Below are 13,018 nucleotides of genomic sequence, written 5' to 3'. Positions count from 1 at the left end.
CTTCCCTTTCTTCATTTTCCTTTCTTCTTCCCTACCTTTCCTTCTTCTTTCCTACCCTTTCCTTCCCTCCTTCCCTTATTTCCTTCTTTCTTTTTTCAATGGAAGATAGAGGTAGTGGGAAAGAAAATGATATTTTGTTCATTAAAAAAATACATTAAATTAAAAACAAAAGCTCTGAATGTTAATCTCTTATAACCAACTCCTCCCCCCCCCCTTTTTTTGAGATCCCAAGACAAGCTATGTGGTTCAGAAAAAAGAGGTCTGGGAGTTGAGAGATGGGATCCCAGTCCCAGCTTTGCTGCTGACTCCCTCAGTAATCTGGGATGAACAAATGCCATCGGCAAGTCTGTATCTCAGTTTTATCTCCCTCCCAGGCTTGTGGTAAGGCTCAAATGAAGTAATAGGAGCAGTAATTATCATTATTATATCATAATAATAACAACAATAATAAACATTTATATAATGCTTTAGGATTTGCAAAGGGCTTTACAAATATTTATGGGCACAAAGTATGTAAACCTTATTGTAGACCTTAAAGCACTGTAGCAATGTGAATCATAATCATCATTGTCAATTTTTCATAAATTCATCTCTAGGAGGTGGCATGGGAAAGGCATGCTCCAATTGACAAACAGACTCGGTATACCTTTCTGTCCCCTATCTCTTCACTACCTGTACCCTCTTACATTAGTGAAAGTAAAGGGAAGTTTGGAGAGGTACAAATCAAAGAGACCTGTCATCCCAAAGACATTTTATAGTCTTGCTGATGCTCTATGTTCCCTCTACCCAAATCCTCTCTCCTCTCCCCCACTTCCTAATCTCTCACTGCCCTGTTCTCAGCTGGGTCGTCTCTAGCTCCTAAGGACAAGTGACAACTTATAGGGGGTGACTGAAGTGAGAGGGAAAAAAAGTAGCAGAATAGCACACATTTCTGAGGGGGGTTGGGGTCCATCACAGCCCCCCTTACCTGCCAAAACATGGCTGCTGTCCCCCTGGCCTGCAAAGTCTCTATGTCATGCCATTGAAAACCTGTTAGATTCCTTGGCATTTCTAATCTGGCTTCTAGAAGGATTTTAATTCCAGCTTTGGAATTTCCACTGGAACTGCTCTCTGCCTAATGCTGCTGGGGCTCCCAGTGACCCTCTGCGTTCTGAGAGACCCTCTCACTCAGATTAGCCTCCTGCTGTCTCTGGATTTCATTCTTTGGTGGTAAGCTCCACATCCAGAGCTTTTGAAATGATTCTTTTTTTTTTTTCTTATAACTTTCTAGCAAGACATACAGTTAGATGGGCATTAGTACCTATGTGAAAATTTAGGATTGTCTTGGGTCACGAGCTGGGAAACAGCAGAAACCAGGATTGGAACCTTGGTCTTTTGATTTCTAGCTCAACACTTTTCTTCTTGTTAGCCTCCTAACAGTCTCCTAGCCAGGGCTCTGCTGTCTTGAGCTCTGGAACTACTGGTATCTGCGCTAAGTGGCTACTGGAGTTTGTTACTTCCTCCTCTTGGGAGTCCCAACCAGAAGAACTCAAAAGGTTCCCCCAAATCAGACATTGTATGATTTACCTCTCTGTGCGCTAAAGTCCTTTCTATCTATCTTTCCATGTTGCCTCCCAGGGCTGACATTCTATGTTCTAAAGGTTTTTTCAGCCCTGATAGTCTGGCTTTTAAAGTCCCTCACAACTCTTAAACCCAAAGTCACTTAACTTTTGCCTGCCTCAGTTTCCTCTTCAGTCAAATGGGGATAATAATAGCACCCACCTCCCAGTGTTATTATGAAAATAAAACCAGATATTGGTAAAATGCTTAGCACAGAGTCTGGAATATACTGTTTTCTTCCTTCCTACCTTAAGGAAGCTTCTGCCCACAGGAGAGCTCCCCCCTCACCCCCATCCCAACCCAATCCCAGGTCAGCCAGCTCTTTTTAACTAGGACATGGGAAGGTGGCAACGGAACCGGCCTGCCCAGATTCCAGCCACCATGACTGAGGAAGAGCTGGTATCTTCAGCCTGGTCCCAGGCTCCCACCCTGGACACACACACCTCTCCCCAGGAGGTCAGCTTCTGAAGCTGCTCTTCCTACTTCCTAAACACAGGGCTGGGTGTGGGAGCCTGGGGTGCGGTGGGGGGACGGGGCCCTGAAGGGGATGACTCAGGAGCCAAATGGAAGCTTCTGCCAGAGGGGCCACACTCTCTGCTTCCCCCATGCTGCTCAGGAGGCCTTTTGCCTGTTGGAATCCTACATAAAAACCAGCAGAACTTCTCTAATGTCTCTAAGTGTTTTCACATACATCCTAGGAAGCAGGAAGCCTGACCTGGCACATTAGCTTCCTTACACAGAAACTAGGGCTTATTTCACAGACCTACAGACTGACAGAACTGGGAGAGAGCTTCAAGATCATAAGGTCTCAGTTTTCTCATCTGTAAAATGGGGGGTTGGGTTGGATGAGGCCATCTCTAAGGTCCCTTATAGTTTTAAATCCATGAACCTACAGTCTCATGTCAAAGCCTTTACCCATCCATTTTATGTTGTCAAGTGTCTTCAATCATATCACTCCCCAGAGATACTTCTATGCTTTGCCATTTCCTTCTCCAGTTCATTTTACAGATAGAGAAACTGAGGCAGCAGGGTGAAGTGACTTGCCTAGTCACACAGCTAGGGAGTATCTAAGATGAGTCTTCCTGACTTCAAGTCTGGCATTCTATCCACTGAGGCTCAGAGAAAGAAGAAGCAGACTGCTGTCCGTAACCCTGTTACTTACTTCCAGTTTTGTGCCATCTACCCCATCATACCACAGGGCTGTGCATGCAGTCGGTGCTTAATAAACATTTATGGAATGGAGAACACATTCCCTTCTCATTAGTACTTCCAGAATTGGTGGAGTTTTTCTTTTAAATATTATCTGGCAGCATCCACATGACCTCAGGTCCCACCCAGCAAAGTCACATCCCCACATCACAAGTTTCCCCCTGGGACTTAACGGGAGCAACAGAGTGATTTCTTTAGGGTTTCAGGCCTCCAAGATATCACTGTTCATCCCTGTGACAGCAAAACTGCCAGGAGGAGCTTGGGAAGAGAAATCATTCTCCTTGCTGACCAGTTTATCCAGTTGAGCTACTCTGAGGATGGTAATTTATAAGATTCTGGCAGAAAGCAAATATTCTCAAGCAGACTACAGAGTCAGAGGTAGAAGGGACTCAGAGGCCAAATCCTTCTTCAGAGATAAGGAAAATGGCACCCAGTTTAGTGATTTGGTGAATGGGTAAATCAGCTAAATCCAGTGCCCATTAAAAATAGCAGTGCATTCTTATGACTTTCTTTTTGGAGGTAATTGGGGCTAAGTGACTTGTCCAGGGTCATACAACTATTAAGTGTCTGAGGCCAAATTTAAACTAAGGTTCTCCTGACCCAAAGACCATTCTCTATCCATCTGATCCCTAGCTGCTCTCTTTAAGACATTTTAAGATTTGGAAAACACTCACTTGGGAAGTAGATGGTATTGTACCTTATGGGCACCTGACAAAAGAAAATTTACCTAAGAGAAAACTGAGGCACAAAATGTCTGGGACAAGATTCAGACTAAGGGCTTCCTGATTCCATCTAACTACCTACATAATGAGCCTTATGGACACTTGGACAAACCTTCCTACTCAGGGGATCATGTTATCAGAGTTAGAAAGGACCCCAGATCACATCTGGTCCCATTCCCCTTCCTCCAAGACAAGAATCTCCCATTACTCCATTCCACCACATCTGCTTTTTTTGCCTCAGTCTCCCCCATATCACTAAGAACACTATATACATTTGGTACTTAATAATCATTTATCCTATGGAGAACACCCCCCCCCTCTTATTAGTACCATTGGAAAGGACCTTTGAAAGCTCTGAGAAATGGTTGTAGGCCCTATGCTTAGAGACCCCCTGGCTGGGGAACACACTGCCTCACTTGGAGCTGTAACCTTCCACTTTCCCAGCATTCCTACTTCTGCTTTCCAGAGTCAAACTTTCCAAGTCCAATAATCCTTGGTCAGACAATAGTCTTGCCCCTATCTAAGACAGGGCTTCTAAATCCTTCTTATATCACGGACCCCATGAAGTCCAGTCTGTTCTGCTTTGCCTCTGGCCCCCTTTCTCCAAGTCACTCTTAGGAAATGTCAAATTTCAGTCTGAGCTGGTGAAAATAAAGACATTCCTCCCCTCATCCACACACAGAGCCTGAAAATCTATCTATAAGCTCCTTGGAGGGATGAGGGTACATCTCAGATTAAGGACCTCATTGCCAGGGTCTTTTCTCCAGGTTAAAATGCAAATCAATACCTAGTGTTTGTGATAGAAAAAACACAACACAACGAAACAAACAATAACAAAGTACCTTGAATTCTAACCTTGTATAATCAAATATTGTTTTTAAGAACCTCAGGGAAGATAGGGAATGTGGGAGAAAGAAGTCAGTGGTCCGAAGGAGCTCTGCTTCCAGGCCAGGCTCTGCCATTAACTTGCTTTAAAACACCCGTTGCACAAAGGTGGCTCGCTGATATGGTGAATAGAGCACTGGTCTGCAATCAGGAAGAGTTGAGTTCAAATCCAACCTCAGACACTTTTTAGCTGAGTGATTCTGGGCAAGTCACTTAATCCTGATTGCCTCAATAAATAAATAAATTTTGTTTGCACAAGTCTGGAGCTTTCTCTGGAATTCAGTTTCCTCTTCTGTAAAACATGTGTATTGGATTCAGTGATCTCTGAGATTCCTCTCTAGCTGTGATATTTCATGAAAAAAGGGAGAAGAGGAGGCCTCATATGTACTCTGATTGAAAATGGATGGATAGGGGGCATTAAACACAAAGGACAAAGCACAGGCTTGGAATCAGGGAGACCAGAGTTCAAAACTGCCCTCAGATGCTGGCTGTGTGACTCTAGGCAAGTCACACTCTGTCTCAGTTTCCTTATTTGTTAAAATAGTATTAACAAAGCATCTCCCTCCCAGAGTGTGGTGAGAGTAAAATCAGATTATATTTGTAAAGTTCTTTGTAAACCTTAAAGCACCATCTAAATGTTAGCTATTATTATTATTTTTTCCCACATAAATGGAATGAACAAATGAGGAATAGAGTTTTGGGGAGGAAAAGTTTTGTATTGTTAAGACATATGTTGTCAAAAAAAGTTGTTGGGTCGTGAAATTGTGGGCCTTATGGGCAGCTGACAGAAGGGATATTTCTAAAGCATGAGGGCTTATAGTTCTGAAAAACAAATATCCATAGTACTTAAAGTGTTTATGTTTCACTGTGAGTCAGGGAATGAAAGGAAGAATAGTTCCATTTTCCAGATGAAGTAAGGAACGACCCCTCCCTATCCAGACCAAAGTGACTGGTGGAGGTCAGACAGTAGGCTGTTGGCAGGGCTGGGATCAGAACCAGCTGCTCAGGCCAGGAGGCCTTCTAGTATGTTCTAGTTGCAAAATGCTTCCCAGTTATGAGCCGGACAGGAAGGACCTGTACCCTGGGCATGAGATCTGCTCACCAAAAATCTTCTGAAATAAGAGAAATTTGGTTTCCTCTGGGTCTGCAGATAACCCAGGACTGGGGAAATAGCTCAGTGAGGAAATTATATACATAAACCTCAATCCCAGTGAGGGTTGAAGGCTAAATGGCAGAAACCACTTGGAATCTTTCTTTCTTTTTAAAATAAATAATTCATTATGAACTTAAGTTTAACAAAACTAACTAAACACTCCATTACAGAAAATTAAATAATTTAGCAGTTACAGTACTTCTTTCCTGTCTCCTCCCACAGTCTCTGTCCATTCCCTCCTATATTTGTGCATATAAAATATATTTGTGTGTATGTGTGTGTGTGTATGTGTATTTCATTTATGGGACAAAACATTCAGCCTGAAGGAGCAGGGCCTAGGGCAAACACAGATCGGGACAAAAGCAAGCTCATCAGCCAAGCCCATCAAATTCTGACTTAAGATCCAGATCAGATCCCGCCTCCTCTAAGAAGTCTCTCTTGATTCCTTCTGCTCCCCCCATCTCCCTACCTCCCAAAAAGAAGCTCTGGGCTTCCTTCTTGTGGCCACCATCGGGGGCCTCATATCACTCTCATTTCTCCGCGAGTCTCATCCCCACTGCAAACCTCCTGAGTGTGTGTGTGCTTCAGGGATGGTCTCTTCTTATCTGTTTATCCCCCTGCACAACCACACAGAGGCAGCTGAGCCTTTCTTATACCTAGTACGGGCTCAGTCAATATCTGGGGAAGGGGAGAGGGAGAGAATGGGTGTAAGTATACACACACACACACACACAAATATACATATATGTGCGTATATAATTATATATACATGTGTATGTATGTACATATATAGAAGTATATATATATGTGTGTATAGATATGTATACACATGTGATATATATATATATATATTATAAATATCTACGTATACACATACATACACAGTGCCAGGCACTGTACTAAGAGCTTCGTACAAATATCTCATTTGATTCTCACAACAACCCTGTACAGTGATATCATCCCCATTTTACAGATGGGGAAACTGAGGTAAACAGAGATCATATAGCTAGTAAAGGCCTGAGGCCTGACTCCAAGCTCAGAGCTCTATCCACTGCACTACCAGTTACTTTTTTGAAACTAATGAACTTGAATTGTTGAGGGGAAAAGCCCAACAAACTGAATTTGAGAGAGCGCCCTGGAAATCCACCACACCTTGTTCTATAAAGCTGTGGGATTTGGGGATCTGGGGACCTGGGCCAGGTTAGCAGCGAGGCCCTCCTCTTCCTTTCCTTCTTACTCTGAGGGATTTGTATCTGATAGTAGAACAAGATCCATGGCGCCTTGTGGAACCCTTTCTTCTTGCCCGAGAAGGGTCCAAGGTTTATAGGATATAGAAACTATCTATTTTAACACCCCTCTCCTCCCCCCACAATTTCACAGAGGGGGAAACTGTTGCAAATAAGGGAAGTTACTCTTTCAAGACCATACAGGTGGGATCTAAAGGCCTTCTGAACTCTGGCTCCTCTGTGCTGCCTCTTCCTAAGCCTTTGCCTCTTGTGGGGTCCCTCCCCCCTGGGCTGCTCCTCTCTGTCCCCCTGGGGTCTCGCACTCACCCATATTTACGAAGCTCATGACCATGTCAGCATGGCTGATGACTCGTTCCAGAGGAGGGCCCTGGGTGCTCAGACTGGTCAGCACAGGCCTGGAGACCCCACGGCCCCAGGCTACATCTGTATCACCACTGCCTCTCCCGTCTTCCTCTTCACTGGCCATGGCATGGTACAGATCCAACATGAAGAGTGGGGCCGAAGATGGCAGCTTGGCCCCTGGGGGAGGCCGGGGCCGGGGCCGGCCTGGCAACCCCAAGATGGACAGGATCTCCCGTTGCATTTCCCGCTTCTCCCAGCCACTGAGTCTCCTCTGGAGGAAGCTGGAGGTGTGGAGGTAATTCCCGTGGAAGCTGCTGCTGCCCAGCTCACACAGGAGCAATCCCAGGAGCCAGGATAGGGCCGTTCCACCCAGGGGCCCCCTGGAGAAGAGCCTCATGGTCCTGCTGGTCTGCCCCTCTCCTGCTGCCAGACGTGGCTGCTCTGCCCCTTGCTCCACTTTTCCCTTCCCTTTGCCTCCTTTCTGTTTCAGTAGAGCTAGGCAAGGGCAGAGTCTGAGGGATTTAACTGGGGGTGAAAGGGATGGATCACAAGCGGCCCATTCACGGATGGGCTTTGAAATCAAAAACTAGGAATTGAAATGTTTTGTTAAAAAATAAACTTTAGTGTGAAGACTTATGGGAAATAAAAAAAAAGGAAATCCTGAAGCCTGTGAAATGAAATTAAAATGGAAAGTCTCCAAGAGGTCAAGGGAGGTTGCCCGGGGGTCACACTCAGCCTCTGTCCAATAACCTGGGAGACCCAAAGGAGCGAGGAGTCAGTTTTCCTCCCTCGAGTTCTTCTGAAGGTGGGGAAAGCCTCTTTGTCACTTTCCTGGAGGCCCCGTGGGCGGCTTTCTAAGTGGCCGGACAAGTCATCGAGAGCACCGCAGAAGGGGGACTGAGCCTCAGCCCGGAGATTCTTCCAAATACTCCCGGGAACCACAGTTGGAGGAGGGAGGGATGGGAAGGAGGGAGAAAAGAGAGGGGGTGGGAGGGAGGGAGAAGAGACAGGGGGTGGAGGGATGGGAAGGAGGGAGAAAGGGGAGGGAGTGGGAGAGAGGGAGGGAGAGAGGGAGAAGAGACAGGGGGTGGAGGGATGGGAAGGAGGGAGAAAGGGGAGGGGGTGGGAGAAAGGGAGGGAGGGAGGGAGGGAGAAAGAAGGGGAATGGGAAAGAGGGAAAAAGGAGAGCGAGGGAAGAAAGGAGGAGAGAGGAGAGAATCCCAAGAAGGTGGGAGAGAGGCAGGTGGGAGAGCACGGCAAGAGACAGGCAGGAGGGAAAAGAGGAGGTGAGGGAAAGAGGGAGCGACAGACAGACAGCGATAGAGAGAGAGAGAAGGAGGCACAAGGGACAGATGATGTCAAATTAAAAAAAGAGAAGAGGAGACCCGAAGAATATAAGAGCGCCAGCAGCAGAGAAACAGTGGACAGAGCCCGAAGCTGCCCCCGCCCAGCGCCTGCGGCCGCCGCCGAGTCCTCGGCTGGACGCCCCACGCTCTGTGCCGAGCCGCGCGGCTGCGGGGCCGGGCGTATCCCGCGAGTCCGGGCCTCCCGCAGAGCCCCGCGGGGCGGCAGGGCCAGCGCTCCAAGTCTCTCGTCTCCTCCGTCGAAGTCTGTCTCTGGCTCCCGGGCTGGGCTCGAAGCTCGAGGGCGAAGCGGGGGCGTGGCGCGGCGGGAGGACTGCGCGGAGCGAGAGCAGGCGGCGCCGCGCTACCTGCCCGGGACAGTCTAGCGCGCCGTCAGTCAGTCCGTCCCGTCGGTGCAGCCCCGCCTCCTCTGGCTGAGCCCGGTCCCCGCCCTCCGGTCAGCCCCTCCTCCCCTCTCTCGGGCCACCCGGACCAGGCGTCCTCGGGCTCGCGGAGCCGAACGAGGGCCCCCGGGCGCGGGGGGAGGGGGGGCGGCGCGGGCGCGCTCGCGGGTCCCCTGTGCTGTCCCGCGCTGCGCCCGCAGACTGGTGCCCGAGCGCCGAGAGGCCGAGGCGGGCGTCCCGACAGCCGTGCGCAGCCGCCTCGGGCCGCGGGGCCAGACTGACTAGGCGCTCGCTCCCCCGGAGGCTCGGCGCCTGACTCCGCCCGGGACCGGGTTAAACCCGAGGCTGCGCCAGGAGGGAGGCGGCGTCCCCGCTCCGCCGCGCGGACCCGAGCCCGAGCCAGCGGGGCACGCTGACCAGCGCGCCTCGGGCCGTCTGGAGCGCCTTCCTTTTCTTACACAGTCGGTGTATACAAAAGACCAAAGAGCAAATCTGTTTTAAAGTGGACACAAGCTTATTGTTAAAGGGCGCGCTGACCAGCTCAAGGCCCCCCGGGACGCGCGGGGCGTGGGGCGGGGCTGGGATGCCAGCTGTTGCCATCTGTAGCCAGCCGTTCCCAGCGTGACTGGGGGCTTCGCAGGCGCCTCTGCCCCCTCCTGGACATCCCTGAGCCCGCCGCGTCTGGCCCTTTTCCTTTGCTTCCGCTCCCGGGAAGAGCCGCCGGGATGAAAACCCTTCCACCGATGAAAAAGCCTCCCCGCGTACTTTGTACCCCAGGACTCCGGAAATAGCACGTGAAGATCACTGTGCGACCCATCTCCTAAGCTCAGCAGGGCTAAGGGACCAGGATCCCGCTCAGACCTCAGAGGGCATTCAGTTCAACCTGCAATTTCGTTCCATTCAGTCTCTGCTCGGAGACTTCCACTGACGGGCAGCTCCCTGCCCTAATCGTCCCTGTTCTTCGGTCCCTGACTGCTGAGAATTTTTCACACCCCCTTGGGGCTGGCTCTGCGGTCTCACCGATGTGGACGCTTCCTCCCGAGATTCGCTCAGTTTGGAATCTGAGGAGCTCGGCTCTGGGGCTTGGGAAACTTCCGACAAATGCTTTCCTCTCTCTGGGCTTCACTTTATTCACCAGTAACTTGAAGAGGTTACACAAGATCAGGGCTTCAACTTTTTCTATTCGCGACCCCTTTTGACTAGAGAAATTTTATGCGACTCCCATCTATAGGTAGATAAAATAGACCCCCACATTCAGTTATGAGATGAGCCACAGTTTAAGAAGCTGGGATGATATCTCCCAGCTTCTTAAACTGTCTAAGGTCTCTTCCTCTCCAGCAGGGAGTCTAGCCCCTCTTAAACCCTCCACAGGCAGTTCGATCAACACTCGGGGGTCGGGGAGCTTCCTCTAGATGCTCACACATGACATCTTGTACAATATCTGTTTATGGCTCGTTACTAAATAGCCGGCACATTCCATTTCCCCTCCTGTATTTGTCTGATATATTTTTCACCACTTTTCTTCATACTAAGACTAAATCTTTTTTCCTGGAATTAATTCTCCGCTGCCATGTAGGTAAGGCCTGATTCTTCGCTTCTAGCACAGTGTCTGTCGGTCTGTCTATGTCTCTCTCTCCCTGAGGCAATTGGAGTAAGTGACTTGCCCAGGGTCACACAGCTAGGAAGCTTTAAATGTCTGAGGTCACATTTGAACTCAGGTCCTCCTGACTGGTGCTGGTGCTCTATCCACTGTCTCTCACTTTTCAATAGTATTTTTTACCCAATTACATGTAAAGATAATTTTCAACATTTTTTTTTTTGGCGAGGCCGTTGGGCTTAAGTGACTTCTCCAGGATCTTACAACTCCTAAATGTTAAGTGTCTGAGGCCGAATTTGAACTCAGGTCCTCCAGGGCCATGCTCTATCCACTAAGCCATCTAGCCACCCCTGGACATTCATTTTTGTAAGATTTTGAATTCAAAATTTTTTTCTTTCTTCCTCTCCCCTCCTTGCTTCCAAGACAGCAAGCAATCCTACAATCATTTAAAACATGTTTCCATATTTGTTATTTCGTGAAAGAAAAATTAGAAAAGGAAAAATCACAAGAAAGAAAAAGGCGAGCAAACAAAAAAGGTGAAAATAGTATGCTCCAATCAGCATTCAGTCTCCATCTGATAGAGGAGGGCATTTTCCATCCCAAGTTTCTTAGACCTGCCTTGGATCACTGTATTGCTGAGAAGAGCTTCACGTTGCTGTTATTGTACACAATGTTCTGGTTCTGTTCACTTCACACAGCATCAAGTCATGTAAGTCTTTCCAGGATTTTTTGAAATCAACTGTTCATCCTTTTTTTAAAAAAAAATTCCATTATATTCATATGGCATAACTTATGCAGCCACCCCCCCAACTGAGGGGCATCCACTCAATTTCCAATTCCTTGCCACTACACAAAGAGCTGCTATAAATATTTTTGTGCATACTTGTGTCCTTTCCCCTTTTTTATGATCTATTTGGGATACAGACCCAGTAATGGACTGCTGGATCAAATGGCATACATAATTTTATAGCCCTTTGATCACTGTTCCATATTGCTCTCCAGAATGGCTGGATCAATTCATAATTCTGCAATGCATTAGTGTCTCTCTAGCACATTCTTGCAGATAATTTGAAGCTAAATTACATTGTTCCTCAGTCTCTTCTTTCTCTGCATCCTTCTGTCTCACTTTCTTTGTCCATGTCTGTCTTTTTTCTCACTCCCCATTTTCCACCACCCCTTCCTTCCCAGTTGTCTCTCTTCAAAACTACACTCTGGGTCCTTCTGGGAGCATGACATCTTCTTCAGTCAATGCCCTTTGGTCCTATATTTTCTTAGAGCACCAAAAACTTATTTAAAATTCAAAGAAAAGGTTTCCAAAGTAACGTCACCGTGGCCCTCCCAGGGAATAATCAGAGGCTGCTCCAGATTCAGCCTCCAATCAACTTTCACCTGCTCCACCTACTGCCTCACACAACCCACTCATCACAAGGCACTTAATTATATTTCCAAATTGCTTCATGCAAATGTCTTGTCTCCTCAATTAGATTGTAAAGAACCTCAGGGCAGAACCTAACTTATCTTTGTAAAGGTTTCTTAGGGGATTGGACAAGAGCTGAAAGAGTTGTATTTTTAAATGACAAGATGTGCATTTTCATGAAGCAAGGCAGGAGGGAGGTTTGGGTGCACAGATTCCCAGAGCCTTTTTGCGGTCTTACAACTAGATTTCCAAGGGATTTTTTTTGGGGGTGGAACTGAGAAGGGGAAGGGAGCCAAAAATAAAAGGATCTTTGGAATCTCAGCCTAGTCTGGCAGAATCAGTCTGGTCCATTCAGCTCAGTTCATCATCACCTGTTTTAGCCCCACAACCAGCTTTGCCTTCAGGGCTTTATAATCAATGGTCAGTGTTATTCCAAAGATGTGAATTTAGTTTCAATGGTAGTGTCAACGGAATTTTTCACTAGGAGCTTCTGAGATAACTGGATGGCAAAGGGGCAAAACCAAAATCAAAACCAACACCCTCTCCCCCCTTCCCCCCCCCCAGATATCAGATTCCCCAAATCAGAAAGAGCTGACAGAAAGTTAATAATGACAGTAGTTGGCATTAATATTGTATTTTGGGGCAGCTAGATGGCTCGATGGTTAGAGAACCAGCCTGAGTTGGGGAAGCCGAGTTCAGACAGACCTCAGACACTTAGTAGCTGTGTGACCCCGGGTAAGTTTCTTAATCCCGTTTGCCTCGGTTTCCTTATCTGTAAAATGAACAGGGAGAAGGAAATGGCAAGTATCTTGGTCAAGAAAACCCTAAATGAGATCATGAAAAGCCAAACACAACTTTAAAAAATAACTGAAAATAGTGCTTCAAGGTTGGAAAATATTTGACAAATATTTTTTGACCTTTATAACAATCTTGGAAATGGTTGAGGCAAGCAGAAGCAGTGACTTGTGCAGAGCCATCCAACTAGTTGAGTCTAAGGTTCGGTTTGAACTCGGATCTCAATTCTTGGGCCAAAACTCTGCTCACTGTTGAACCTCATTACCTTCAGAACTCCTCTAATTCCGAAGACTGATCCCTCTTCC

General features: G+C 47.4%; 1 protein-coding gene across 1 annotated transcript in view; it reads right to left on the bottom strand.

The window, feature by feature from the left end:
• The window catches only part of LOC127555459 (bone morphogenetic protein 8B-like), a 42,799-nt gene extending 34,226 nt beyond the window's left edge, over positions 1-8,573 (bottom strand). The window contains exon 1 of the mRNA XM_051987755.1: positions 7,122-8,573. Coding sequence (XP_051843715.1) covers positions 7,122-7,554 — 433 coding nt within the window. The 5' untranslated portion in view covers positions 7,555-8,573. The remainder of the gene's footprint in view (positions 1-7,121) is intronic.
• Positions 8,574-13,018: the final 4,445 nt, after the last annotated feature.

Source organism: Antechinus flavipes, chromosome 3, assembly GCF_016432865.1.
Source record: "Antechinus flavipes isolate AdamAnt ecotype Samford, QLD, Australia chromosome 3, AdamAnt_v2, whole genome shotgun sequence".
NCBI classification, from domain to species: Eukaryota; Metazoa; Chordata; class Mammalia; order Dasyuromorphia; family Dasyuridae; genus Antechinus; species Antechinus flavipes.
This window is presented reverse-complemented; position numbering and strand designations above follow the sequence as displayed.